This window comes from Diachasmimorpha longicaudata, chromosome 4 (genome assembly GCF_034640455.1).
Source record: "Diachasmimorpha longicaudata isolate KC_UGA_2023 chromosome 4, iyDiaLong2, whole genome shotgun sequence".
NCBI lineage: Eukaryota > Metazoa > Arthropoda > Insecta > Hymenoptera > Braconidae > Diachasmimorpha > Diachasmimorpha longicaudata.
In genome coordinates this window covers 11,024,634-11,050,530 of record NC_087228.1, presented here as the reverse complement: position 1 = coordinate 11,050,530, position 25,897 = coordinate 11,024,634, and the positions used below count along the sequence as shown (strand labels likewise).

General features: G+C 43.0%; 4 protein-coding genes across 6 annotated transcripts; 2 read left to right on the top strand and 2 right to left on the bottom strand.

Moving 5' to 3' along the window:
• The first annotated feature begins 62 nt into the window (after positions 1–62).
• On the top strand, positions 63–9,743 carry LOC135161765 (serine/threonine-protein kinase mTOR). 2 transcript variants are annotated; one of them, XM_064119634.1, is made up of 5 exons: positions 63–481; positions 915–1,044; positions 1,186–2,804; positions 2,999–8,853; positions 9,116–9,743. In XM_064119634.1, the coding sequence occupies exons 3-5, from the start codon at positions 1,200–1,202 to the stop codon at positions 9,129–9,131; spliced, it is 7,476 nt and encodes a 2,491-aa protein (XP_063975704.1). In that variant the 5' UTR covers positions 63–481; positions 915–1,044; positions 1,186–1,199; the 3' UTR covers positions 9,132–9,743. The 2 variants fall into 2 exon arrangements, with proteins under 2 accessions (XP_063975704.1, XP_063975702.1); XM_064119632.1 differs by lacking the exon at positions 915–1,044.
• LOC135161781 (cytidine deaminase-like) lies at positions 9,414–10,912 on the bottom strand. Its single transcript, XM_064119673.1, has 2 exons — positions 10,771–10,912; positions 9,414–10,261 (listed from the first exon to the last, which is right to left on the bottom strand). The coding sequence occupies exons 1-2, from the start codon at positions 10,805–10,807 to the stop codon at positions 9,855–9,857; spliced, it is 444 nt and encodes a 147-aa protein (XP_063975743.1). The 5' UTR covers positions 10,808–10,912; the 3' UTR covers positions 9,414–9,854.
• On the top strand, positions 10,823–14,515 carry LOC135161770 (uncharacterized). Of its 2 annotated transcripts, none has more exons than XM_064119652.1 (10): positions 10,823–10,960; positions 11,645–11,701; positions 11,774–11,836; positions 11,945–12,193; positions 12,359–12,805; positions 12,907–13,219; positions 13,317–13,712; positions 13,827–13,952; positions 14,017–14,149; positions 14,231–14,515. In XM_064119652.1, exons 1-10 carry the CDS (start codon positions 10,957–10,959, stop codon positions 14,450–14,452), a joined length of 2,010 nt encoding a protein of 669 aa, XP_063975722.1. In that variant the 5' UTR covers positions 10,823–10,956; the 3' UTR covers positions 14,453–14,515. The 2 variants fall into 2 exon arrangements, with proteins under 2 accessions (XP_063975722.1, XP_063975724.1); XM_064119654.1 differs by lacking the exon at positions 10,823–10,960 and adding an exon at positions 11,014–11,150.
• Positions 14,516–14,542: 27 nt separating this feature from the next.
• Positions 14,543–25,767, bottom strand: LOC135161767 (protein FAM13A). The gene is made up of 10 exons (XM_064119644.1): positions 25,522–25,767; positions 24,177–24,880; positions 23,957–24,091; positions 23,468–23,858; positions 23,149–23,392; positions 18,736–18,912; positions 18,369–18,522; positions 17,581–17,890; positions 16,670–17,456; positions 14,543–16,564 (listed from the first exon to the last, which is right to left on the bottom strand). The coding sequence occupies exons 3-10, from the start codon at positions 24,056–24,058 to the stop codon at positions 16,060–16,062; spliced, it is 2,670 nt and encodes an 889-aa protein (XP_063975714.1). The 5' UTR covers positions 24,059–24,091; positions 24,177–24,880; positions 25,522–25,767; the 3' UTR covers positions 14,543–16,059.
• Between the last annotated feature and the right edge of the window lie 130 nt (positions 25,768–25,897).

Here is a 25,897-nt window from a genome sequence, read left to right as displayed (position 1 = left end):
GTAAAATCAATTACATCGAAGGTCTCTATTTTTGATCGGCCCAAACAAAGATGGAGTTTCATATGTAGATAGCCCCCAGTGGATTTCTCTTCGCAAAAGGAACCGATTCCATCATTTGTACTGGGTTTGTACCCGTTTGTATTGAGTTTGAAATGTCTCATTAGTTTCTCATAAAAATGACTTACTGTTACACAACCCCAAACACCATCACGACTCATCTGTGTGTAGTGTGGGGCCATACCGCTGCATCCAATGAAGCAACTCCCATCGGATTGTCATTGCACTTGGCCTGTCATAAACAAACTCTTAAAGCCAGTGAAGGCTTCCCCATCTTTGTGAATAATTTGTTCGATTAATTGAAAGCAAGTGTAGTGGTGAGATGCACAAACCACACGAAATCAGGCTTCATGGATCGTAACCTAACCTCAACAATGCTGAGAATCTGAGGAATTGCGTTGATCCGAGTACGAATAATTGATAAGTAAGTAATTATCCCAGTGAATTTTCTCTTTTTTTGTCTCCTTGGGTTTTTTTTTGTAACTGGCAAGTCGTGGGAAATGAACATTATCTAGGTTTGTTTATTAATGTATAGACATTTGAACCGGATACATTAGACAGTGGTAAATATATTAGAGCATTCGGAATTAGGAATAATGCGAATAGAGAGAAGAATTTGTCCTTCGAGGACTGGGAAATGCTGATAAATAGTACCGATGATTGACCACGAGGGACGTTGTGTAGGATGACACATCTCTGATTACATTAACACCAAAATAAATATGAAACATTCAGTTAAAGGTCATGAGGCGTTGAAAAAGTAACTGTAATGTCAATAGAATTCTTCAAAGATACGAAGTTGACTGATTTATTCCTTGGGTTTCTGTCTGTGGAATTTTTATTTTCCATTCCCCTAGAGAAGCCGGAGATGAGGACTAAGGAAAATATTCGGGAAATTAATAATTCAACTAGAGTGTCAGGGGAATTGAATCCATTGTCGCGTTTGAAGACTGAATATCAATCTGCTCTATCATTTTTCTTATTACCGTGAGTCTTAGAATACCATTTTTCAATATACTTCGTTCTAGTAAATCACTTTGACTTTAATTCCGCAAAATTTCTTGAAATTTATCACGAACCCCATAAGAGTCCAGTGAGTCAGAATTTAATCAATTAATCACTGAACAGTCGTCCGCATCAAAATGTCGACGACCCTAGTCCAGTCGTTCGTCCAGCGGCTGAAGGTCCGCCACGAGGATGCCCGCAACAAAGCAGCCCGTGATCTCTGTCACTACATAAAAACCGAGCTTCGGGAGACATCCCAAGAGGAGATTACATCCTTCATGGACGAGTTCAATCACCACATCTTCGAGATGGTCTCTGGCTCTGACATGAATGAGAAGAAGGGAGGGATCCTCGCGATAGTCTGCCTGATAGGTGCAGATGTGGGCAACATAAACACTCGAACAATTCGCTTTGCCAATTACCTCAGAAATTTGTTGCCTTCCTCGGACGTGGGGGTGATGGAGCTAGCTGCTAAAACAGTTGGCAAACTAGCCCTGGTATCAGGCACTTACACAGCCGAGTACGTGGAATTCGAAGTAAAGAGGGCATTCGAATGGCTAGGAGGCGATAGAAACGAAGGCAAACGCCATGCAGCTGTCCTGGTTCTCCGAGAGCTGGCGGTATCGATGCCGACCTACTTTTTCCAACAAGTGACACCCTTCTTCGATCTCATCTTCAACGCAGTGAGAGACCCAAAGGCAGTCATCAGGGAGGGGGCAGGCGAGGCCTTGCGAGCTGCCCTCGTGGTGACAGCTCAGCGAGAAACAGCCAAACAAATGCACAAGTCCCAGTGGTATAAGCAATGCTACGACGAGATAATCGCTGGCTTCGAGGACATCTCCAGCAAGGAGCGAGGCTTCAATAGAGACGACAGGATTCATGGGTCACTCCTTGTGCTAAACGAGCTTCTCCGCTGCAGCAACGTTCAGTGGGAGAAGAAGTACGAGGACCTCATGGAGAGACTGAATTTATCCAATCCTCAGAATGATAACGACATCCTTGTTCTCATGCCTAGACTGAAGACAATCATCGTCTCCAAGTGGTCAGGCTGTGCTAATACATCAGCCACTGACGGAGCCTACAACGACATCATCGACAGCACTGCGAGCAATCGGGGGAATACAGCCAATGCGAGTAAATCTACTGCTCAGTACTCCCAGCAGTGCTTGTATCTAGTCCACGAGTCGGCTGTATGCAGGCAACTCATGCAGGAGAGGCTAGATGATGTTTACATGGATGTCTTGAACCAGAGGCTGTCGAAAAGTCCTCACATTCAGCACGCCCTGATGACCCTGCTGCCTAGACTTGTCGCATTTAACACTGACAAATTCACAAAGGAACATCTCCGGGATACTTTGAATTATTTGCTGGTCGTGCTGAGAGGCAGGGAGAAAGACCGCTACGCTGCCTTCATGACCATTGGGCTCATCTCGGTGGCTGTCGGGGACTCTATCAAACCGTATCTCCCTAAGATCATGGATGTCATCAAGAGCAGTTTGCCGTCTAAGGAGACGCCTAATAAGAAGAAGGGGGCACCGCTGGAGCCGGCGGTTTTCATTTGCATCACCCTTCTGGCGCATGCTGTGAAACAGGCCATCAGTACTGATGCCAAGGATTTGCTGGAGTCTATGCTGGCAACGGGGTTGAGTCCCATTTTAACGACTTCTCTCAGGGAATTGGCGCATAATGTACCCTCGCTCAAAACAGATATCTCGCAAGGACTCTTGAGGATGCTTTCACAGGTGGGAAATTTTTTCTGACATCATTTTTGATTGATTTAATAAATTTATTTATCAAAACAATTATTCATATAAAAATTTGGTCGTACCTAAAATTGAAATACTGAATATGTTCTTTTTTACGAAGCTCGCGAAAATTCTCTTCCCTCTTCATTAAAAATCTTTTCGATATTTAATTACAATCATTCATATGTTAGGTCTTAATGCACAAACCACTTCGTCATCCGGGTGCTCCCTGGACGGCGACGAGTCCAAGTGGCATTCATGGTGCGCCTCCAACAGAGCCCACGGACGTTCCCTCAACAGTACTCGCCCTCCGAACCCTGGGAACCTTCAATTTCGATGGAAATCCTCTCCTTCAGTTTGTCCGGCGTTGCGCAGACCACTTTCTCACATCAGAACAGCCCGACGTTCGTCTTGAGGCTGTTAGGACCTGTTCAAGACTCCTCAGACTGGCCCTTAGCCAACCGGGACCCACAGTAACCAACACAGTCTCCGCAGTTCTGGGCAAACTTCTCGTCGTGGGCATTACTGACACCGACCCAGATGTCCGGATTTCTGTACTGGCGTCCCTGGATCAGTCCTTCGACATTCACCTGGCCCAAGCCGAGAGCCTCTCAGCTCTCTTCGTTGCGATGAACGATGAAATGTTTGAAATTAGGGAACTTGCCATCAGGACAATTGGCAGATTGAGCACGATGAACCCGGCGTACGTGATGCCGTCTCTCAGGAAGACTCTTATACAATTTTTAACGGAACTGGAGCACTCGGGAATGGGGAGGAACAAGGAACAGGCAGCCAGGATGCTCGATCACCTAGTGGTCAGTGCTCCAAGGCTGATTCGTCCCTATATGAAGCCCATTCTGAAAGTTCTGGTCCCCAAACTGAAGGAGCCAGAGCCCAACCCAGGAGTCGTCCTGGCAATTCTTCGAGCTGTTGGAGACTTGGCTGAGGTAAATGGCTCAGAGATGCAGCAGTGGATGCCAGAGCTGCTGTCAATCCTCCTGGAGATGCTGGTGGATGCTAGTTCCCCTGAGAAAAGAGGGGTAGCCCTCTGGGTTCTTGGGCAGCTGGTGGGAAGCACTGGACACGTGGTGAAGCCCTACATGCAGTATCCGTCGCTGCTGGAAGTGTTAATCAATTTCCTGAAGACCGAGCAGCAGCCCATCATCAGAAGGGAGACTATTCGAGTTCTAGGCTTACTGGGGGCTCTGGATCCTTACAAACATAAAATGAACCTTGGCCAAATTGATTCGCAAGTGGACAATCAACTGACGTCTGTCACTGATACCAAGAGTGATATTGAAAATAATCAAGATCTAACTACTAGTGAAATGCTTGTCAACATGTCGTCTTCCAGTTTGGAGGAGTACTATCCAGCGATTGCCATTGCCACGTTAATGAGGATCATCAGGGATCCTACTCTATCTCAACATCATACGATGGTCGTTCAGGCTGTAACGTTTATCTTCAAAAGTTTGGGAATCAAATGTGTTCCTTACATCTCCCAGGTGATGCCTAGTTTTCTGAATGTCGTGAGAACTGCTGACGTAAATTTCAGGGAGTACCTGTTCCAACAGTTGGCGATTCTCATTGCCATCGTCAAACAGCACATCAGGAATTACCTCGACGATACCTTCAACCTGATCAAGGAATTCTGGACTATTAATAGTCCCCTTCAGAGTACCTTGATCCGTCTGGTGGAGCACATTGCAGTGGCTCTGGGTGCTGAATTCAAGATTTATCTCCCCCAGTTGATGCCTCAGATTCTGAGAGTATTAACTCACGATACGAGTAAAGATCGAAGTGTCACGGTGAAACTTCTCCTTGCTCTCCAGAAATTCGGCAATAATCTGGATAACTACCTTCACCTGGTGCTCCCACCCATTGTCAAACTCTTTCATGCATCTGACTGTCCAATAGCTGTCAATAGAGTCGCTTTGGAGACAGTGGATCACCTAGCAGATACTCTGGACTTCACGGATTTCGCTTCTCGAATTGTTCATCCCCTTGTTAGGACTCTTGATCAGTGCCCTGAGCTCAGGGTCACTGCGGTCGAGACCCTCTGTGCCCTGGTAATCCAATTGGGAAAGAAATATCAGATATTCATAACACTTGTCCAGAAAGTCATGACAAAGCACAAAATCGTCAATACTCAGTATGACATCCTTGTTGATAAGATTTTAACCGAGACATCGATGGCCGAGGGCGATGATTATCTTCTGATGAGACATAGGAATTCGAGGAACAAGAACAGAGACTTATCGTTGACCTCTTCAGACACGACGATGATCAAACGTCTACACGTCTCAGCTTCTAACCTCCAAAAGGCGTGGACAGCGACACGCAGGGTCTCCAAAGACGATTGGTTGGAGTGGTTGAGGTCGTTGTCAATAGGCCTCCTGAAGGAGTCTCCCTCACCAGCGTTGAGGTCCTGTTGGGCCCTGGCGCAGACTTATTCGCAATTACCAAGGGACCTGTTCAACGCAGCTTTCGTGTCTTGTTGGACAGAGTTGACTGACACGTATCGTGGGGAACTCATTCAGACTCTTCAGCAAGCTCTGATGGTACCGGACATTCCGGAGATTACTCAAACTATATTAAACCTCGCAGAGTTCATGGAGCACTGCGATAAAGGCCCACTCCCCCTTGATAACAAAATTCTCGGTGAACGAGCGATGCACTGTCGTGCCTACGCCAAAGCCCTCCACTACAAGGAAGATGAGTTCCACAAGAGCAGGAACAGCAGTGTCTTTGAGTCCCTCATCTCTATTAACAACAAGCTCCAGCAGAAGGAGGCGGCTGAGGGTCTCCTGGAGTACGTGATGAATCAGGACAACCAGCAGGACTTGAAGGTCCAGGTGCGCTGGTACGAGAAGCTCCACAACTGGGACAAAGCTCTGCACCTCTATAAGGAACGTCTGGAGATTGATTCGACGGATGTGGAGTCGACATTGGGAGAGATGCGATGTCTGGAAGCTCTGGGTGAATGGGGACAGCTGCACGAGGTGGCGACACGCCAGTGGTCTCACCAGATAGACGAGACGAAGCAGAGAATGGCGAGAATGGCTGCAGCTGCTGCCTGGGGACTGGGACAGTGGGAGAGCATGGAAAAATACGTGGGACTGGTGCCAAAGGACTCTCAAGACGGTGCTTTCTATCGAGCAGTTCTGGCGATTCACAATGACCAGTACAACGTGGCACATGAGCTTATAGATAGTGCTCGAGACCTCTTGGATACGGAATTAACGGCGATGGCTGGGGAGAGCTATCAGAGGGCTTATAATGCAATGGTGGAGGTCCAGAAGCTCGCTGAACTCGAGGAAGTGATCCAGTGGAAACTGGTACCAGAAAGACGCCAGACGATCAAATACATGTGGTGGCAGAGGCTCCAGGGGGGCCAGAGGATAGTCGAGGACTGGCAGAAGATTATTCAAGTGCATACACTCGTCGTATCCCCTCAGGACGACATGTACACATGGCTGAAGTATGCCAGCCTCTGCAGAAAGAGTGGTAGTCTACAATTGTGTCATAAAACTCTAGTCATGCTGCTGGGGATGGATCCATCGAAAACTCCTGATGATCCACTCCCTACTCAGCACCCTCAGGTGACCTTCGCCTACTGCAAACACATGTGGATGGCGAATAAAAGGGAAGAGGCTTACAATCAGCTGAAAATCTTTGTCCAGAACTCCCTCCAACCAACAGCAGTGACTGTCACTAGTCTTGTCAGCCAGTCGGACGAGGGAATTCATCAGCAGAGTCAGGAACAGGCAGAGGCACACAGACGACTTCTGGCGAGGTGTTATCTAAAACTTGGGGAGTGGATGGAGTCATTGAAAGGAATCAATGAGACCTCAATTCCTGCAGTCTTGTCCTACTACAGAGCTGCCACTGAACACGATCCCAGCTGGTACAAGGCCTGGCATGCATTTGCTTACACGAATTTTGAGACTGTGTTGTTTTACAAACATCAGCAGACTGAGAGTGGTGTGCAGGAGACTCGGGAGAGCAATGAGAGTGCTAATAATTCTCGTGTTTCTCTCTCAAACGCCCAGTACATCTCTCGCTTCACAGTACCAGCGGTGGATGGTTTCTTCAAATCTATAAATCTCTCTCACGGGAACTCCCTTCAGGACACTCTGCGTCTCCTGACCCTCTGGTTCGACTACGGCCAGTGGCCAGAGGTGTACGATGCCATTGTTGAGGGAATTCGGCTGATCGAAATCAACACTTGGTTACAAGTGATCCCCCAGCTGATCGCACGAATCGATACTCCCAGGGCCCTCGTCGGCAGGTGTATCCATCATCTCCTAATAGACATAGGCAAGTCCCACCCTCAGGCACTCGTCTATCCTCTAACCGTTGCCTCCAAGAGTGCCAGTGTAGCACGCAAGGCAGCAGCTAACAAAATCCTGAAGAACATGTGCGAGCACAGCCCTACCTTGGTGCAACAAGCCATCATGGCTAGTGACGAGCTCATCAGGGTGGCAATCCTCTGGCACGAGCTGTGGCATGAAGGCCTCGAGGAAGCCAGCAGACTGTACTTCGGAGAGAGAAATGTCAATGGAATGTTCGAGACACTTGAACCACTCCACGCAATGCTTGAACGTGGCCCCCAAACTATGAAGGAAACGTCCTTCAATCAGGCTTATGGAAGGGATTTGATGGATGCTCAGGAGTGGTGCCACAGGTACAAGGTGTCTGGCAACGTCAGGGATCTTAATCAAGCCTGGGATCTTTACTACCATGTCTTCAGGAGAATCTCCCGTCAATTGCCGCAATTAACGAGCCTCGAACTACAGTATGTCAGTCCTAAGCTGCTTCTCTGCAGGGACCTGGAATTGGCTGTACCTGGGAGCTACTCTCCAGGTCAACCAATTGTCAGGATTCAGAGTATTCACAGCTCAATGCAAGTTATTACAAGCAAACAACGCCCCAGGAAGCTTTGCATCAGGGGGAGCAATGGAAAGGATTACATGTTCCTGTTGAAAGGACATGAGGATCTCAGACAGGACGAGAGAGTTATGCAGCTGTTTGGGCTGGTTAATACCCTGTTGTTACATGATCCTGACACCTTCAGGAGGAACCTCACCATTCAGAGGTATGCGGTGATACCTTTGTCAACGAATAGCGGACTTATAGGTTGGGTACCTCATTGCGATACTTTGCACACATTGATCAGGGATTATCGGGACAAGAAGAAAATTCTCCTGAATATCGAGCACAGGATCATGCTGAGGATGGCCCCGGATTACGATCACCTGATGCTAATGCAGAAGGTCGAGGTGTTTGAGCATGCCTTAGAGCACACTCATGGGGATGATCTGTCCAGGCTGCTCTGGCTGAAATCACCTTCAAGTGAAGTGTGGTTCGACCGTAGGACTAATTACACTAGGTCTCTGGCAGTGATGTCCATGGTTGGATATATTCTAGGACTGGGAGATCGACATCCTTCCAATTTGATGCTGGATCGTCTCAGTGGAAAAATTCTCCATATTGATTTCGGCGATTGCTTCGAAGTGGCGATGACGAGGGAGAAATTCCCAGAGAAAATTCCTTTCAGACTTACCAGAATGTTGATAAATGCCATGGAGGTCACTGGGATTGAGGGAACCTACAGGAGAACCTGCGAATCAGTGATGTCAGTGCTGCACAGGAATAAGGACAGTCTCATGGCGGTCCTGGAGGCTTTCGTTTACGATCCACTGCTCAACTGGAGGCTAATGGATAATGCTGCACCCAAGGGGACCAGGTCTGATGCTCAAAGTATGAATACAAGCAGCATTCAGGAGCATGGGGATATCTTGGAGTCGTTGACGTCGACACTGCCGAAGAAGGGAGTGGTACTTTGCAGTATGGAGAATGGAGGGGACAACAATCAACCAGAGGCACTCAATAAAAAAGCCTTGGCCATCATCACGAGGGTTAGGGACAAATTGACTGGTCGAGATTTTCTTCATGAGGAAACACTCAGTGTCCAACGTCAGGTCCAATTGCTGATACAACAAGCCACGAATAACGAGAATTTGTGTCAGTGCTACATTGGATGGTAAGCGGATTCTTACTGCTTTTTGGGGAATGAAAAGGGATCTTATCAATGGCCCAGTTATTGCCACTATTAAAAAGAGAAAAGAATATTTTTATCCTTTCGTTCTAACCTCAAAAATTTACTTGAATTTTTCGCAAAACATTCTCACTGATGTTTATTGAGAATGACTGCGAGTGGTACGTACTGGGAGAGTGGGTATAGGGTTATTGATGGTACCCTTGTATTTACACGATATGGATTATATATTTTTTATTCTCCCCAGGTGTCCATTCTGGTAATTCAATGGAGGCTTCCAACATTAAGGAGTTGAGGAATTGGGCTCAACGACGCATTTCCACGTATTACATTGCTTCATTCAAATTATTTTCAATTGTCACTCCACGAATGCTGTATATAGTACATTGTTAATACGCGATTTTGTATATAGTTACAGTTGTATTTTTATTAAGCTTTAGATTTTGGATATTTGTGTAATTTGGGTATTATTGCGTAATGAGGGCTGGAGTCGATAAATTAGTGAAGTGGAAAACTGATACAACATGTACTGAATCGTTATTGAATTTTCTTTTTTTTTTTATTGTTATTTTGATTCAAGCGAATGATGAAATATTGATCAATCATGGGTGATGGAGAACTAATTTTTCACGATCTCTTTGAGTACAAAAATACCTATGTAATATTTTTAATTGACAATTCAATCTTCATCTTCCATTATTTAATTAAATAGAAGACATGCGACCAATCGATGGTTATATCTTCTTGCATGAATGTAATCGAAAAAAAAACTATCAATTCACCACTTCATTAATGAACTTTCTAAGAACCTGAAAGACAAGCCGGTGATATGATTTTGGCATCAGAAAATTGAATAAATCCAAATATCAGATGAATTTCGTCATTGATACATTGATTGTGTATTAACACCTTAATAATAAAATCCTCACCAATTCCGGAATAATGAATCCACACATTGCGAACTGTGATAAGACACAAATTGTCGTCTAATCGAACATGACACCGTTGAGTCCGAAGGAAAAGGGCAGAAGATCTCTTACTGATGTCTTCAGGACTTTCTTCATGTCGGGGGGTGCTAGGTAGACTGGCATATCACCGAATTCCGCCAGCATTTGGCGGCAGACACCGCAGGGGGACGTCACAGCTCCATTAACGGATTTGGCGACTACAGCAATGGCACTGAATTTTGCCTTTCCTTCGGAGATGGCTTTCGATATTGCTGCTCTCTCGGCACACACTCCTGCGGGGAATGATGCATTCTCGACGTTGCAACCAGTCGATATCGTTCCATCCTGGCACCTCAGTGCAGCACCCACTTGGAATTTGCTGTACGGACAATAGGCTCTCTGCCTCACGTTTATACTTTCGTGGAGGAGCTCTTGAATATCTTTGTCTGGAATTAGAGGAAATGGATAGGGAGATTTAAAGTAGAATACTGCAGGTATTTAATGGCGTATTATTTTTATTTCTGTTTCAGTTCTTTCGCTAGTCTATCAGTCTATTCGTGTTTCTAAAAAAATATCTTTTAATATTTAAATAATAAAGAAATTTCGAATAAAGTCCCATTTGGTCAAAACAAATTTGCAAAATTACTAGTATGAAATTGAAAAATATGCCACAGTCCAATTATTTATCTTTAACCTCACATAAATAATCAAAGAGACAACATAACCTTCTAATTATGACATCTCCCCCTCCCACAACCCAGAATAAAAACAAAACTATCTTCAATATTCAGAGAGATTCACATTCACAATCTCGACAGGTCCCACCAGCTTTGAATTCCACAAAATTATGATCATTTGCAGAGTTGATCAACTATATGTTGCGACAATAGAGCAATAAGGAGATAATCCAATTAAACACCAGTAAATACAACGAGAGATCAATTAATTTAATTACCGACATCTTCGAAATCGACCATTGTTCCAGCCGTCATCCTGCGAGTAAAATCACAAATAAAAAATCGAAAATGCTGGTGTAAACTCGTGTCAACTTCCTGGCACTGTCCCAGCACTCACGTGACGAAAAACTTCCTCAGGATTGCCCCATACGTATACGCTGCCTAAATAGCCTTCGGTGTAGTTAATGTGTAGGTACTTGGAGTGGGTTTAAGAGCCTCATAAAATTCACTTCAGGCGATGGATTGAATCGAGACGACAGGCTGGGGATTACACGATCAACAGTTTTGTCAATTAGGAATAGTCATTCGCTGATTGCTGCTGCATTGATATTCTATACGAAATCTATTCTGAGATGCATTTGGGTCGACTAAGCATTAGGTAATGGAAAGTTTACGGTGAATATTATCGCGGAATCTGTTGGTCTTGTCTTGAAATGGTCTGTTTTCTCTGATGACCATTCACTGCACTGATTTTTGTGTAGTTAGGGTGCATGCGTAGAAATATTTACAATGTAATTTTCCCTTTTGATTTATAGAATTAAATTATTCCTGTGAGGAAATTGACCTCTTAGTTGATGACACTTTTAAAATAAGGGAAATTAATAATAATAAATTAATAGTTGATTGAGTAACTGATCAATGGAAATTAAAGGTGTCAGAATCGTTCTGACCTTCACTGGAGGTGTGACAAAAACGTCCGGAGTTTATCTTATAACAAAAGAATGAACAAATAACAGTAATTAAATAACCTACTGATAAGCATTTCGACGGATATTTGTTCAGTGTATTTTTAAAATTCTTCCTGAATTAGTACGGCCACCAGAATTTACTTTCACTTCGTAAAAATTTAATGTTTTCGATAATTCGCAAAAGCCCAAGGGTTAAGGCCGGATGACATGGAGGTTGAGCGTTGTCAGACGTATCGAAAAGGTATATTTATTTTTTCTGTAGAAGATTAGTGACATTTCACTCTTTACAAATGACAGAATATTTATTCTGCAGGTGCGAGTGAAGACAGCATGGCTGAAGCGAGTGTCAAGAGTGAATCGGACATTCGGTTGACAGGTTTGAACAGTTCTGCTTCACCTATTCCCTTCAATTAGCTCCCTCGGGGGCGTACGAATCTAATTAATCTAATGGCATTATCTATGCTGTGATTTTTTCGTGGTACAGCACTGAAGGGAACGCTGGAGAAGGTTGGAGATAGATGGAATGTTGTCAAAAAAAGACTGGATTATTGTAAAATGCTGTATGAGAGCGCCATCCCCACCTCCACTGACATGACTGTGGAGATCCCCTGCGCGGTGTCCCCGAGGTTAAACCGGGTCCACGGCTCCAAAATCCCCATTGATCCGATGATCGATGATATTCGATTGGTTGAGACTATCGGGGGAGAAGAAGCCAAAGGGGATGAGGAAAATCGTGGGTGCTCGCAATGTCATTTGGAATTTTTTGAAAAAATATAATTTCGGAAAAAATAATAGTTGGATTGAACTGGAATTTTCTGAGAGATGAATGCATTAATTAATTGGTTAATTCATGAATCAACAGCCATTGGAGCTCAGCCCATCCATTTTTTTTTTTCAGTAAAAGATCCCCCTAGTGCTTCAAAATCCGTAAAATTGGACTCAACCATTGCTCTCGAAGAAAACAAATCATCAGTCCAATTAACTTCCAATACCTGGAGCGAAAAATCCCTGCGACATGTTTTCTCAATAAGTCATAATCAATTTTTCGATCCGTCAAACCCCGAGATCATAGAAACGCTCCCTCGAGAGCCGGAGATTGTTCTAAAATTGGCTGGGAGACGGGGTAAATCTGTCTGCAACGAGGTGTCGGAGCACAGACAATTATTCTCTGAGGTGAAGAGTACAAGAGCCCAATCATCGAGACGGGATGGGTCCCCTCAGAAATTGATCAAGGGGCGGGGAAGAAGGACGAAGTTGAAGAGGTCTAATTCTAAGAGCACTACTGCTAGTAAGCGTGTTGCTAATCCATCGAAAACGAGGCATGTTCGACGTGTGAAACGTCGAGGTAATTATCAAAATTATCTAAAAGATATTTAAAGGGATTTTTTTCTTTCAATTTGTAACAAAACAATCCAATAAATAAAATATATATTTAAAAAATTGCAGTATATAAAGTTGAGGAGCCCCAGCCCCTTCCAAAATTGCCCCCCGAGAAACCCCAATCTCCGCGGAAGAAATTGATGAATAAAATTGAACAAGAGGTAGTGGAAATTTATCACAATGATGCTGTTCATAGCATTTCTGAGATGTCCATCAAACAGCCGAGCGTCCTCCCAGAGAAACCACTCAAAGATGCTTCGAAGAATATAAAAGATAGGATTAATCAGACAAAAGCATCACAACTGAAGGCCAAACCCAATGTGATTGTGCAAAATCGAGAAGAAAAAGCACCTGCAGCTAATGATCAGGCGATTATCAGGTTTCTGAATATCCCGAAGGAGATTTGAACCCTTAGAAAAATAAAAAATTAGGCATATTCATGAAAATTGCACTTTGCAATTAATTCTTTTCCAAAGTGTGGCGCCCAGGAGACGGGAAGGTGAACTACAGACAAATGATTCTCCCGAAGAGTTTCCGCCCCGGCCAGTCAGGGCCTGGTACAACTCATACGGTCAGCCAAATTATCAACAACCAACGTTCGCTTCCCGATTGAAATGCGTGAACAAATGCTACTTTACGGCGAGGTTCAACCTCAGGAACATTCCGTTCGTTGTAGGAACCTCGATCACCCCCAGTCACAATTTAGGTCTGAATATTCAACAGGTTTTGAGTCTTATGAAGAGTAAACAGCCCGGGCTGGCCACTGAGATGCGGCCGGTTTTCATTAAGAAAATGGGGAAGGAACTGCATTCCTTTGATACTATTGACGGCGAGGAGGCTGAGGTATTTTCTGATCCAGAAAATACCGAGGAAAGTCTGGTCAAATTACTTTTGGCTAATATATCAATCAACCAAAATATTACTAGGTGTAATTAAAAATTGCCAGAGCCCAAATTTTATTTGTTAAATTTAAAAACTCTTCAGGATCATCCTTCTGTCGACGAGAAACATATGGACACCCATCTTCCGAGGCATTCAGGCATAAACAGCAACTCATCAGAGATCAGAGATGTTCTCATGCGACTGCAGTACAAATTCGAAGAGATGCAAACGTACTAAATCCATCCCTTATCCTAATTCCCCACCTGACTAAATAATCCCTTGCTTAATCTTCAGAAAATACGAGGAATTGTTGGAGCAATCGAGGAAATCGAAAGACGCAGTCCTCCAGAAGGAGTTGCGAGAACTGGAGGAGGAACTCAATGCGAAGGAGAGTGAGATCAGTGCTGTAGTCGGTCTATACAAGGAGGTAATAATCCACAACTAAAACGCAGAATTCTAATTTGGCCTCCATGTTTGCAAAATCATGTTTAGTTCGAATCCTCTGAAGGTGATGGCCCTGAAGTCGCAGATACATGGTACATATCACCAGAGAAACAGCCTTCTCTGCATGGTTGAAGACAACCCCGAGAGAATTCCCCCGAGATTTTACCAGAATTACCAGAGACCCAGGACATCGTCGTGTGGTGTGAAAATCCCGTCAACCTCCACGAGACTGACTGGTCTGCTTCGTCAGATCCAGTCGTTCCAGCAGCAACTCATATCTTCCTGAATGTTAACAGGTGTTAAATTCAGCAATTTGTAACAGGAAACAGAATAAACTGTATAATAAATAGGTAAATTGTCCAATACTCCAATAACCTCCAAGTACAGATGATTTATTTCATCCTCACTCATATAGAATATATCGTTTATGTATAAGATGTTTACATATATTTTTATATACATTTATCCAACACATATGTATAACAACGAGCAAACATCGTCAATATTTATTTTCCCGCACGAATACTTTCGTGTCGAAGGTGATAATGATTCAGCAGTCGTGTGACATATTCAAGATCAACGATTCCATTTTCCGTGTTCTGTTTTAATGTTTAATTATCCATTAATCTATGTATTATTATCCATCAATGACTGGGTTATTAAATTACCTCCGTTGCCTACTGGAGCTCCAATAGCAGAGAGAATCTGCGCTGAATTCTAGATATGTCGAATCAATTAATTCAATAAAAAATATTTTGTTAATGGTAAATTATAATTTTCCAGCTGAAATCAATATTTCAATCCTCTGCCTAGATCTACCGAAATCCGATAAAACTATATTATCATTTAATCTTATGATATAAAATTTGTAAGCCTAAACCACTAGAATTCTCAGCTGCAGTGAGTTATTTTGTGTTAAAGTAATTGTCCTTTTAATTCGCATCCTGACGAAATTAATACGTAATTATCTTTGACGTTACATACAAAAGTTTAATTAATAGTTTAAAAGTTTTTTTTCAGCTATTTCATTATGTTTTTCTTCCGTTTTTGATAAAAATTACCGCTGTTGGTTGTATTACTCATAGAGAGAATTATTACGTACAAAAAACTTCTCATAACTTTCCCCAGCTTACCATCTTCGTACGACCAAAATTTATCCAACACATGCAAAGTGGTTTATCACAGACTAAAAGATGCTTTGGTATACATTAAAAAAAACAATAGGAGCCACAGAATGAAAAATGACATCTCAAAATGTAACGTACAATCAGTTTAATCACGAAAAAAGGCCCTCGTGGCAATCGCAATGTGTTGCGTTTATTTTGGTTCCTCTATATCAATTAATCAATCGTTAATAATAATAATTAATAGGAGTCAACGCGTAATAATATATCTTCATAGATAATATTCAGATCGCAGCATTGAAAAATAATCTCTCTTCCATATCTAATTTGCAATTAGATTCTAGGGTACATGCACTAATCTCCAAGCTCACAAATTTTTAATGAGTTGTGAAAATTTATCTTTCCAATTTGGATATTGTCATAATAAATTAAAAAACGACATGTTCAAATGACGAAAATTAAAAGTGTATCCAGCAAAAGTTAATGAGATGATGGGATAAATTAAATGTTTCGTGGTGAATTGGTAAAACGTGATAGGTTTCGTTGATAACGATTTCAGGGGAAAAGTTAAGCGATTTCTTACAAGAGATTCCCTATAAATGATTTATTAATGAGAATATCTAATACCCCATATGAAATTATCTTCTTACTGAATGATTTAAGTCGAAAAAACATCCCAGAACTTTTTTTCCGCAAAAAATCCCTCGAATAACTTTATAACAACAACTAAACTATCTCTCACGTTTTACCACATCTCCAAGTCCATGAATTAGGCAGTTTTGGCGAGTAGAGCGTCAATTAGTCTGAGTTTGGCCTTAGTCTGTTTGTAAGACTCATAAACAGTTTGTACATGAGGGCCCCTGTCCTCCCTCTGCATCCTGCGTCCAGCGCGTGCTTCAAACTGTATCTCGAGCTCTTTAAGAGCCCTCCTCAGCCTCTTCTTCTCCTCGCGCATGAGCCTCTGCTGTGCCATCAAATCCTCCTGAGGCATGGCATGCAGACTCTCCCCAATTCCTCCCCTGCTCCCCTCGCTGCTGCTGTGCTGGCTATCGCTGTCCGTTGGAAACTGATCAGGTGTGTCAATGCAATCCAGAATGCCCCTATGAGACATATCAGGCTCACTAGCTCGCCTGTCGCAGTCTCCAGAGTTGCCAGGCAATGAGGACGACGTGAAGTCCATCGCCTCGTGCTCCAGGATCGTCGCCAGTTCTGATATACTGTCTTTGTTTTTACTTGATCCAGCTCTGATTAGTAATCTCTTCAACGATCGATACCTGTGGAACAGAAAAAATCATTTTCATTGTAAATTCATTTTTTTCTATTCGACGGGAAATGTTTCCATAATAATTTTATTAATCATTAAAAGACTTTTGTCTCACCTGTCGTAAAGATCTCGCACCATTGCCCTGTCCTCCTTGGCTACAGGCCTTCCAAAAGCCCCCTCAATGTGCAGAAGCGCCTTCTGGACGGCAGTCTTTTCGTCCAGCAGCTGCTCATAGGTCATCTCCTCCATGTTATCAGGTCGGTCGTACTTCAGCCGCTTCTCACTCAGCTTTCTCTCCACCTCCTTCACCATGTCCTCCATCATCGTTGCCCTGGACTTGAACTCCTGGCTGTTGTTATTGTTCGCTGGAGAGTTCTCCTGATTCCGTCCATTCAAACTGGAGGATTTAGTCAGTTTTACGTTTGCTCTCAGGGCACCTATGGGATCCTCCTTCAGTAATTTATACTCCTTCCGCAGTTTATTGAGCTCTCCGCACAGTTTCTTGATATCGCGATTGCTCATCTTGTCGGAGTGACTGGGACGATAGCCAAAATTTTCCTCGAATTCGTCCTCGTACTTCTTTATTTTCTTCTTCAGACCGTTTATGTGTTTCGTGAGGGTCTTCAGGCCAAGCTCCGAGGGGCTGGGAATCGTTGGTGTTCCGTTGACCTCGGAGTAGAACCTCCGTGGAATCAGGAGGGAGTTTCGCGGGGAGAGCATCGATTCTGTCGGCTCCTTGTCGTCCTCAGTGGGTGGCCCACTCTCCGGATCTGTTTGACGCATCGTGAAACTCCAATTCGTGGGAACGGGGTTGTTGGAGTCCTCGTGGTCTAGGGAACGCGCACGAACCGGTGAGGGGGAACGCGAGGGTCCACTACTCAGGAGGTCAAGAAAACTAGGCCCTGAAATTCATTCCACAATAGTATCTAACAATTTACTTCAACAAATAAATTGCTAAGAACTAATGAATGAATTTAATTAATGTACTAAGTATAATTTTAGAATTCTAAAGAAATATATTTTTACCTGTTGTCTCATCTGCGCTACTATTATTCTCCGTGGAGGATTCAATATAAAGCTCTGGAATTAATTCCTCCTCGTTCTCTTTGCTGGAGTTTTGGTCGACCTTGAGAGTCTTGTGGACTCGTCGTCGACGATTCACTCGGAGACAGCGGGGGGTCAGGCTCCGGCTGAACCTCTCGGTGCTGCGGAGTCTCTCCACATCGCACTCGAGCCGCTCAGCCACGAGGAGGATGTCGCAGGGGGAGGGCAAGGGCGAGGGCTTCGAGACCGGCGACACATTGGTTCTCTCGTGGAGGGGCAGACCTCCGCATCTCTTGAATGGAAATGAGTGGAAAGTTTTTAGAGGAGTGCCGGTGTTTTCATTATTTTTTTCTTCCTTATGTGACATATTTTCACTGTTTTTTTTCAGAGAATTTTCATTGAAAAAAAAACTTGACTTTGTTCTGCCTATTTTCCTTTTGCTTTGTTTGCTTTTATTTTTTCCCTTAAGAACTATAAGTCCAAGTGGAATTCAAGCTGAACTTTTGAAATATTTTCAAATGAAAAAGAGAGAGCGAAATTCCTATGAAGACATTGAAAATGCCACTGTACTTCTCTTTCATTCTGAGAAAAAGACATTCAACAAGAGCTATGAGAGAAATCGATTCATCTCGCTTTACCCTCTCTCACTCGCGATGTCGAAACCGTCTTATTACGGTTTTCCACCGCTGCTGAATGCAGTATATCTCATTAAAAATGATAAAGAGTGGAAGTCTTTTAATAGCCTCCAACCCAAGAATTCATTGACTTACCACTCCGTGCCCCATGTCTGCTCCAACTTGAGATAAATGCGTTAAAGTATGGAGATGTTTATCGCTGTTGAAATCCTCGTGACTATTGACTCTTCGGATCGTTTCCGCTGCGTTCGAACTATTTTTATCTAAAATTTGTTCCTCACTGTTGCTTCTGCGGGATTAAACAATAAAATAAATCATCTCAAACCTCCACAAGGGCCCCGTTACCAATTACAATGTTAAAATAAATTATTAATCTTTCAAGTAATTAATTTAATTTTTCTTCCAATCAATTTAATTATCTTTGAGAATGATTGGCTCAGCGGCGAGAATGGAAGGAGTATTCAACAAATGAATGGATCGATTAAATTCAATGGACAATTACCTGATGAGTTTTCTCTCTTGGCAACAGGACTCGCAATGTTCCTTTCGCTTGCGCGGTTTCAGCGCGCAATGCAAGTTATCCCCGGTCTGCTCGGAAACCTCGTTCAGCTCCTTGGTATCCTTACTGTCCCTATTATCGTTTGCCGTGACTGTCGAATAACTTCCCGAATCCTTGACACTGAAAGTAAAAACGTTTCCACCACTTATGTTAATTGAGTTATCTAATCGCCTAGAACATTCCAGTTGATTCATCAATACTCATATCATGGGAACTATTGGAGAGACAGTGGATCAGTGGAGTCGGTCACGTTTCAATAATCAGCCTCGCGTCCTCCAATAAAAATTATTAGAAGTGTAAACACGCTCATTAATGGTTCATTTGATGGGTAGGTTTTTTAGGAGGCGGTGTTACATTCAATAAAAAAACTGAACTTATTTGTTGAGAACAAAATCAATGGAAATTTCATGTAAATTTTTCTATAGTTGAAAATTAAGCATTTAGACGTGGGCTGATCATCAATAAAAAAAAAGTTTCTCATTTTTATAACCATTCGACAACTCTTGTTCTACAAACGATCAATCACGCGCTGAATAATAGATCTCAGCAGTGTAAAGACACAAGAAAAATCGACCAGTCAAGGTGAAATTCCCTCTTACGTAACGATTCCCCAGTAAACTGAAAACAGGATCAACGACCGAGGGAATCCCAATTGTCTGCGTGATCGAGAAAAATTAACAGTTTCCAAGTGTTGCTGCACAACCTATGGAAAATCACCGGCCGGCAGAATGGCCTCCCCTCGTAAGCCTTCAACGTTCTTCATTATAGTTCAAGACAGGCATAAATCTGTCTTAGTACCCCCATTACAGAGATCTGCATCTACAGTGCCAAATCAACTATTTGCAATGATAATTTGAAGATTAGCCAATTACAAGTATTTCTCTCGATACTTTTTATTCAATTATGTATAAAATTAATTCTTCAGAGAATTGGAATTATTTGTAATTTTGTAGGCAAAGTGCAACATTCTTTATTGTTATCCAAGCCGGGCATTAGTCTTAGAATCTCCATTAACCATCTGCATTCTCCCTTTGGGACTGCTATTACAAATTAACTGTGGGATCTCCCAACAACGGACTTACACATGAATGACTGCACGCGATAACTCGTCACGTCTCTTGTCAGATAAGTATTCCTCTATGTGATCATAAAGATCAACTTTCTTTTCCAATGATTTACCACTGAGACGATGACAATGCCGCAAATGTTTCGAAGATACATTTATCAAACTCCTCGTATTAATAAAAAAAAAACAACGTCAACTCTGTAATATATCGTCCAGTCGTTCACTTTTGCACTTTTCAGGGCTAATTGCAGAACTCCGTAATTCGATTGATTGAATTATAGCGATTTAAAAAAAACCGGAAGAGCGATGTTAATGTTCAAAGCCGCTGTCACGCACCTCATTCGTCAGTTGCCCGATGCATACTGACGATCAAACGTCGGCGACAATTCTATATCCACCGCGAGTGGTATAAGACCCAGGTGTAGCAGCCTTCCCGAGCCCCTCGGACTCCATATATTCATGGGTTACACAAGTTTCTCTATCTAATAAGCACATCCCCGCCGCGAAACTGGTGAAATTCCAGAATGAACTATTTGAACTTGGGGCCTCCAGGGATACACATTGTGGTGGTGAATGGGCTGACGGTCAGGGACGTTGAAGGGCCCATTGGGTACCCGGTGGGATGAATTTTTTTCAGTGGAGATTGGAGGGATAATCGTTACTCTTTGTTATTTTTTTATGGAATTTTTTTGGGCTCTAATCTGTGGTTTTCCTCGCGGGGAGAGTAACGGATGGATAAGTTTTTTGGTGCAGCAACTCATCTCCAAAGGCTCCCATACATCCCCAGGAAGAAATAATTTGTTAATGGAAACAAAGAAATAAAAATATTGGCAGCTGGCACCGAAGGAAATATTCGGTCAAAATTACGAAACAATTCCATAAGTGTTTCCGGTTTCCCATAATTTTTACGGAAAAAATTGTGAACTTTACCCGGCGATTCCCACAATTTTCTTCGGAATGAAAGATAAGAATTTATATTGTGTAGAAGTAAAGTCTTCCGGAACATTTGTCAATCGTGAATTTGAAGAAAAACCAAAAGGTGAAAAACCGAGTCGTTTAATTCAATTCCCCCAATTGGTTGAGCAATTACCGGTAATTAACGGTTCCATAATTTTCATGTTCTCAATTTCCATCCTGTCCTCTCCCCCCCTCCTATTTATTACAAATACAAATATTAAATTGCTCATAAACTCAGTCTGGGAAAAGGCAACAAACATCCGCTCCGATGCGCTCCCTCGTTCCTCCAATATTTATGTTACCGATTCGATAACGATATATTTATTATTGAACGGTTTTGTTGCTATTGCAACAGGAAACACGGAGTTATCGATCGTCATTTACCCTGAAATATAAGAAGGAGCGTTGGAAATATCGTATTGGAAGACGATCAGCCAGTGCATCCACATAAATTGCATGCCAGGGCCGTGCACGTTCAAGGATTGACCCTGCGGTTAATAACAATAGACATACAACCACTCCACAAACGTAATTGTCACTCTCATACTCCATTCCTGAATTTTATCCACTTCAGGGCCACGAATTCATAATCATTGACCCAATAATGCAGGCATTGATGATTATTGACATCGCACACGTGACAGGAATTGTACAATTGCATGACACACGGAATTTAATGTGTAAGGAGAACCGGTTGTGCCCCGACCGATTGAACCTTTTTGTCCGTTTGATTTTTGTTTACTCCACGTCGTAAAGTCCAACTCGGAAGGAAATTTTTTTAAAGGGAATCCCGTGACTTCTAGACCTCGAGGACTACCACTCGTTGAATATTCGAGGACACACCCCTAATGTGACCAGCAATTAATGTAATTATGGGTAATAGCCAGGAGAGTTTAATTGAAAGTAGCTTTTAATGGGAGAGTTTTTTTTTTATCGGGTGGCAGGGGGGGGGGTGGACTCGCCCCCTCATCTTATGGGACTATGCCAGTCTGGCCATGGTGTTACTTTACTACTTTCATTGCCTCCACTGGATCTTCCCCATTCCAGAATCACCATTTCGCAATTACTGACCCAATAAAATACTAATTGATAATTGCTCACATCGCGGTGTAACATTAAATTGTGAAATAACTTGACACGGAATTTAATGGACAAGACAAACCGGTCGATCGAACCTTTCTATCCCCTTTATTTTTATTTCTTTATCCGACGTTTTAAAGTCCAAGTCGGAAGGGAAAATTTTCAACTGGAATCCCTCGTGACTTTTAACTCTCGAGGATAACAACTCATCGAAATTCGAGGACACACGCACAAATAGTAGTATTTTATTCCATTTGGCATTTAGGTGGACTGATTCCAGCTACGATTAACATCGTGAATTATTTTATCATGGTTGTAGCACGTGGGTGGCTTGACAGCGGGGGGGGTTGCGCTTGACATTGGCTGCTTGTCGGTCATTACAGCGGAAAATAGATTTTGGCTGGAAGTTACGTGTGCTGTTCGTCATGTAGGGATTGACAAAAATAACGGGGATATTCTGTCTTTCGTGTCATTGTTTTTGGGTTAAAATAGACGATCGAACGAGTCAGAAACTCATTATTTGTTATTGCTATTTGGAGAGGGTGATACTATTTATTTTTCTTGTTTTTTATTCCGTCTCGGAAAATTATTATTATTATTATTGAATTTTCCCCGAGATAATAAATCTTCATCAGTGAAAAATGAACAAATCTCATGACAAACTCTTCCAAAATTATGAATGGATCGGTGCCAGGTAGAATCTACGCAGTGGTCCCCTCGAAAATTGGAAAACTCATTTTGTTACAAAAATAAATTCCAATGTGTGAATAATCCATTTATAGGATCATATCGTGCCTGGCTGCACGTAAGCGTAACTTGGGCAGGTTTATTTAGGTGTACGGATATCTTGTGGATGGCGAGTTGTGTATCGTTCATGTATAAATGGAAGACTAACGTCATGGAAAAGTTGCGTCAGCAGGATAGATGGTATTTTGTGGTTTCGGCAGGCCAATTTTTTTTTCATTGTAATGAGAATTATGCAGTGCTGAGAATTGAGTAATGCTTGATCGCATTATGCAATCGGTATTGATGGAGCGCTATTCCGGACAGTGAGCTGATATGGGCGGTGTTATGACAATTAATAGGCTCGGATGACGCCTTGAATTTCAGTTGGATGAGTTGGGGGGTATTAATTGATATCGAATTTGATCTTGATCTTAAACAGGGAAAAAATTCAAGGGTGAGATGCGGAAGGCCGAAAATTCGCGACATTTTTTTATCGTCGGAAAGTAGTCATTATACGAAGCACTCACCAGCCTGGGAAGAGTTTGGCAGCCTCGGCTAGGATGTCCCGGAGGAGAGTGGTGGCCGGTGGTACGTGGGGTAGCACAACTGGTGCAAATACCCCGCAAACACCAGAGCTTCTACCGTGGCGAGCTTCATACTTGCTGAGGTAATTTGCCAAGTACCCGAAGAGGCGGTAGTGTGATGGGGGGAGACTCAGCAGAAGTTGGTGGGTCCGTTCTACCCAGGCGTCTCGATTACTCAAGTGATGTTCTGTAAAATTTCACCCATTCATGAGGGTTAATTAAAAAAAAAATTAACTTTGGTTGAGGCAAAAAAAAAACTTACGAGCGTGGATATTGATGAGCTGGGAAACGATGGATGATGGAACGAGTGGTTGTGGCAGTTCCTTGAGGTACTGCCTCAGCATCGTCGCGGCGGTGGAGGGGCATGCCGCCCCCTCGAGATCGGCATCGCCTCGTCTCTCAAAGGCTGCCCTGAGTCGCTCAGTCAATCGAGGACTGCCCCCCGAGAGACGAAAGACCGATGCACTCTGGAAGCCATGATGCTCAATGTACCTGCAGAGCCGGTGCACCACGTAGGGAACACCAGTGTCCAGATAAGAGTCGACTAGCTCGAGTCGAGCACCAAAGACACGTTTAGAGTCGGCACTGGCGATACCACGACCGAGAAGAGAACCAGTGAGCACGCGTTTCACACGCGCCAATCGTGACTCGTCCTGTGGCAGACGATTGAAGGATTTTTATGAGTTGAGGGATCGTTTTAGCGCAAAGTTTGATCTGTTTATAATAAATAAAAATAAATAAAATAAATGACCTTGACGTTGGTGGTCCGTTGACGCGGTTCAATCGGACTCTCGGGTGGAGATCCCTGGCAATGACGTTGATGTTGATGTACTTCCTGCTGCGGGCGTCTCATCCCAGTCCGCCTGCACCGCGACCCACTGCCGCACTGAGCAATCCCAGAAATTAATAATCCCATATTCCACCCCTAATCCTGATCTAAAAATACTGGCATCGTCGATGTTGATACTCACAATGCACTCTTTCGCAGCTCTCCACAGATTGAAGTATATCACAAGCGATTTGTGAGCCGTGTTCAACGGCAGTTAACACAATTGATGAGTGAAATTTCCCCGAAACAACGACAATTCACTTAAAAAATATCGATAACGTCCAATAGCCGCAGGAGGATAACACATCGAGATGATGCCCAAAAGTGGCAAAATAATACGTGACAATTGATGAATCGTTAAATTGAATTACAGATGAGTACTTTACAAGATTACCAACGACTTTACCCAGTAATCCTGTTAACAATAAGATGTTTTATCCACTCAGTTCAGTGTAATTAGATCGATTTAAAAAATCAATGGCTCATCGATCCAGATGATAATTGTTGGTCATTAACAAGTGCTCGTGGTTCATGTCTCTATCGCGGCACATTATATCAAGTGTAGTTTATTTTATCGCGTCCGAGGCGATGGATAACACCCTATGGTTGCTTCAAGAAGTGCGTAGACACCAGGCGTAGAGTAAGCATCGAGGGTACAGCCGACTTTGTGCTGATCTACTACTCTCTCACCGACCTACTCTCTCTTCTTTAGCAATTCAGCTTGACAGTTTTCAGCCCCCCACTGATCAACGATCAACTACGGCCCGGTCACCAGGACAATTTTCTTCCCTGCCCTCGCATCCTCCTCCACATTACATCAATCGTCTGGATGTACTTTCCAATTTCCTGGAACAAGACATTTCCTTTTGGTATCATAGGGGCATCTGTCAAAATTCACATATTTTTTAATTAAAATACTTTTCACTGAAGGCCTGCGAAGTCTCCCTTCACTTAGGTTTTCACAGTTAAAAGCCCGGAGCTTTCAACAAATTAATTAAATAAAATTGAATTTGCCTTCGATCGTTGTGAAAGTGCGTTGCAAAGGGATCCTGATGAGTCAACAAATTAACAGGGAAATTTAATCAATTTCCCTTCACTAGACTCGCGAAGATACTAGAATATTCGCAAGGCTTCATTCCCACATCCACTGCAATTTTACATTTATTATTTTTCACTGAAATGTCACTCCACGGTTTTACTTTCATTAAACTTTCAATACAATTTTATGGAGATGATGATGACATCCCAGGGGGAGTCTCATCATATCCTCGGTTCGATCATCCGTGAATGGGGTTTTTCTGCGACGCAATTGGAGGGGTGGGAGGATGTTGGGAAAAAACATTGTAAACAAATACAAGGGGGATAAAATTGATGGAAAAATTCCAGTCGCTAACTTTTACTCCGATCCATTTTGATTGAAAAAAAAAAAATCATTTTCGTCTGATTCTCAAAATTTTGGGAAATAATTTCAAGGGTAATTACAATACCTGTATTCTGCGTCTCCACTCATGCCAAAACTATCACTTCAGTGATTCATGTAAACTTGCACATGCAGCGCAACAAACGTCAGCAACAATCACTTGAAAAAATATCCCCCAGGATGAGTGTTATTCACCCGTTGGTGTTTATAAACGGAAATGGCGTTTGTTTTCTCAATTATCGCGGACCATAGACGTGCAAACGTCTTCGACTGGTCTTCGGCGATGTAGACCGTGCCAAGAGAAAATTGACTATTTTTCCAGTCTTATGCGCATGGCGCGCATGTCTTCAGCGAAAATTGCACAAGGTGCGATCAATAAACGAGAGCGGGATTCAGCGTGTTGGACGGTCAGTAACCGCGAGGATATTTGACACTTTGTGGTA

What these genes read in the sequence shown, in the direction of transcription:
- LOC135161767 (XM_064119644.1), bottom strand. Translation starts at nt 24,058, where the DNA reads ATGAGACGCCCGCAGCAGGAAGTACATCAACATCAACGTCATTGCCAG. An exon ending in AACGGACCACCAACGTCAAG is followed by an intron (nt 23,859 to 23,956) that starts GTCATTTATTTT and finishes CGTCTGCCACAG; the next exon opens with GACGAGTCACGATTGGCGCG. An exon ending in CAAGAGAGAAAACTCATCAG is followed by an intron (nt 18,523 to 18,735) that starts GTAATTGTCCAT and finishes TTAATCCCGCAG; the next exon opens with AAGCAACAGTGAGGAACAAA.
- LOC135161765 (XM_064119632.1), top strand. Translation starts at nt 1,200, where the DNA reads ATGTCGACGACCCTAGTCCAGTCGTTCGTCCAGCGGCTGAAGGTCCGC. An exon ending in TCTTGAGGATGCTTTCACAG is followed by an intron (nt 2,805 to 2,998) that starts GTGGGAAATTTT and finishes TTCATATGTTAG; the next exon opens with GTCTTAATGCACAAACCACT.
- LOC135161781 (XM_064119673.1), bottom strand. Translation starts at nt 10,807, where the DNA reads ATGACGGCTGGAACAATGGTCGATTTCGAAGATGTCG. An exon ending in GGTCGATTTCGAAGATGTCG is followed by an intron (nt 10,262 to 10,770) that starts GTAATTAAATTA and finishes CTCTAATTCCAG; the next exon opens with ACAAAGATATTCAAGAGCTC.
- LOC135161770 (XM_064119652.1), top strand. An exon ending in TTGTCAGACGTATCGAAAAG is followed by an intron (nt 11,702 to 11,773) that starts GTATATTTATTT and finishes TTTATTCTGCAG; the next exon opens with GTGCGAGTGAAGACAGCATG. An exon ending in AATGATCAGGCGATTATCAG is followed by an intron (nt 13,220 to 13,316) that starts GTTTCTGAATAT and finishes TCTTTTCCAAAG; the next exon opens with TGTGGCGCCCAGGAGACGGG.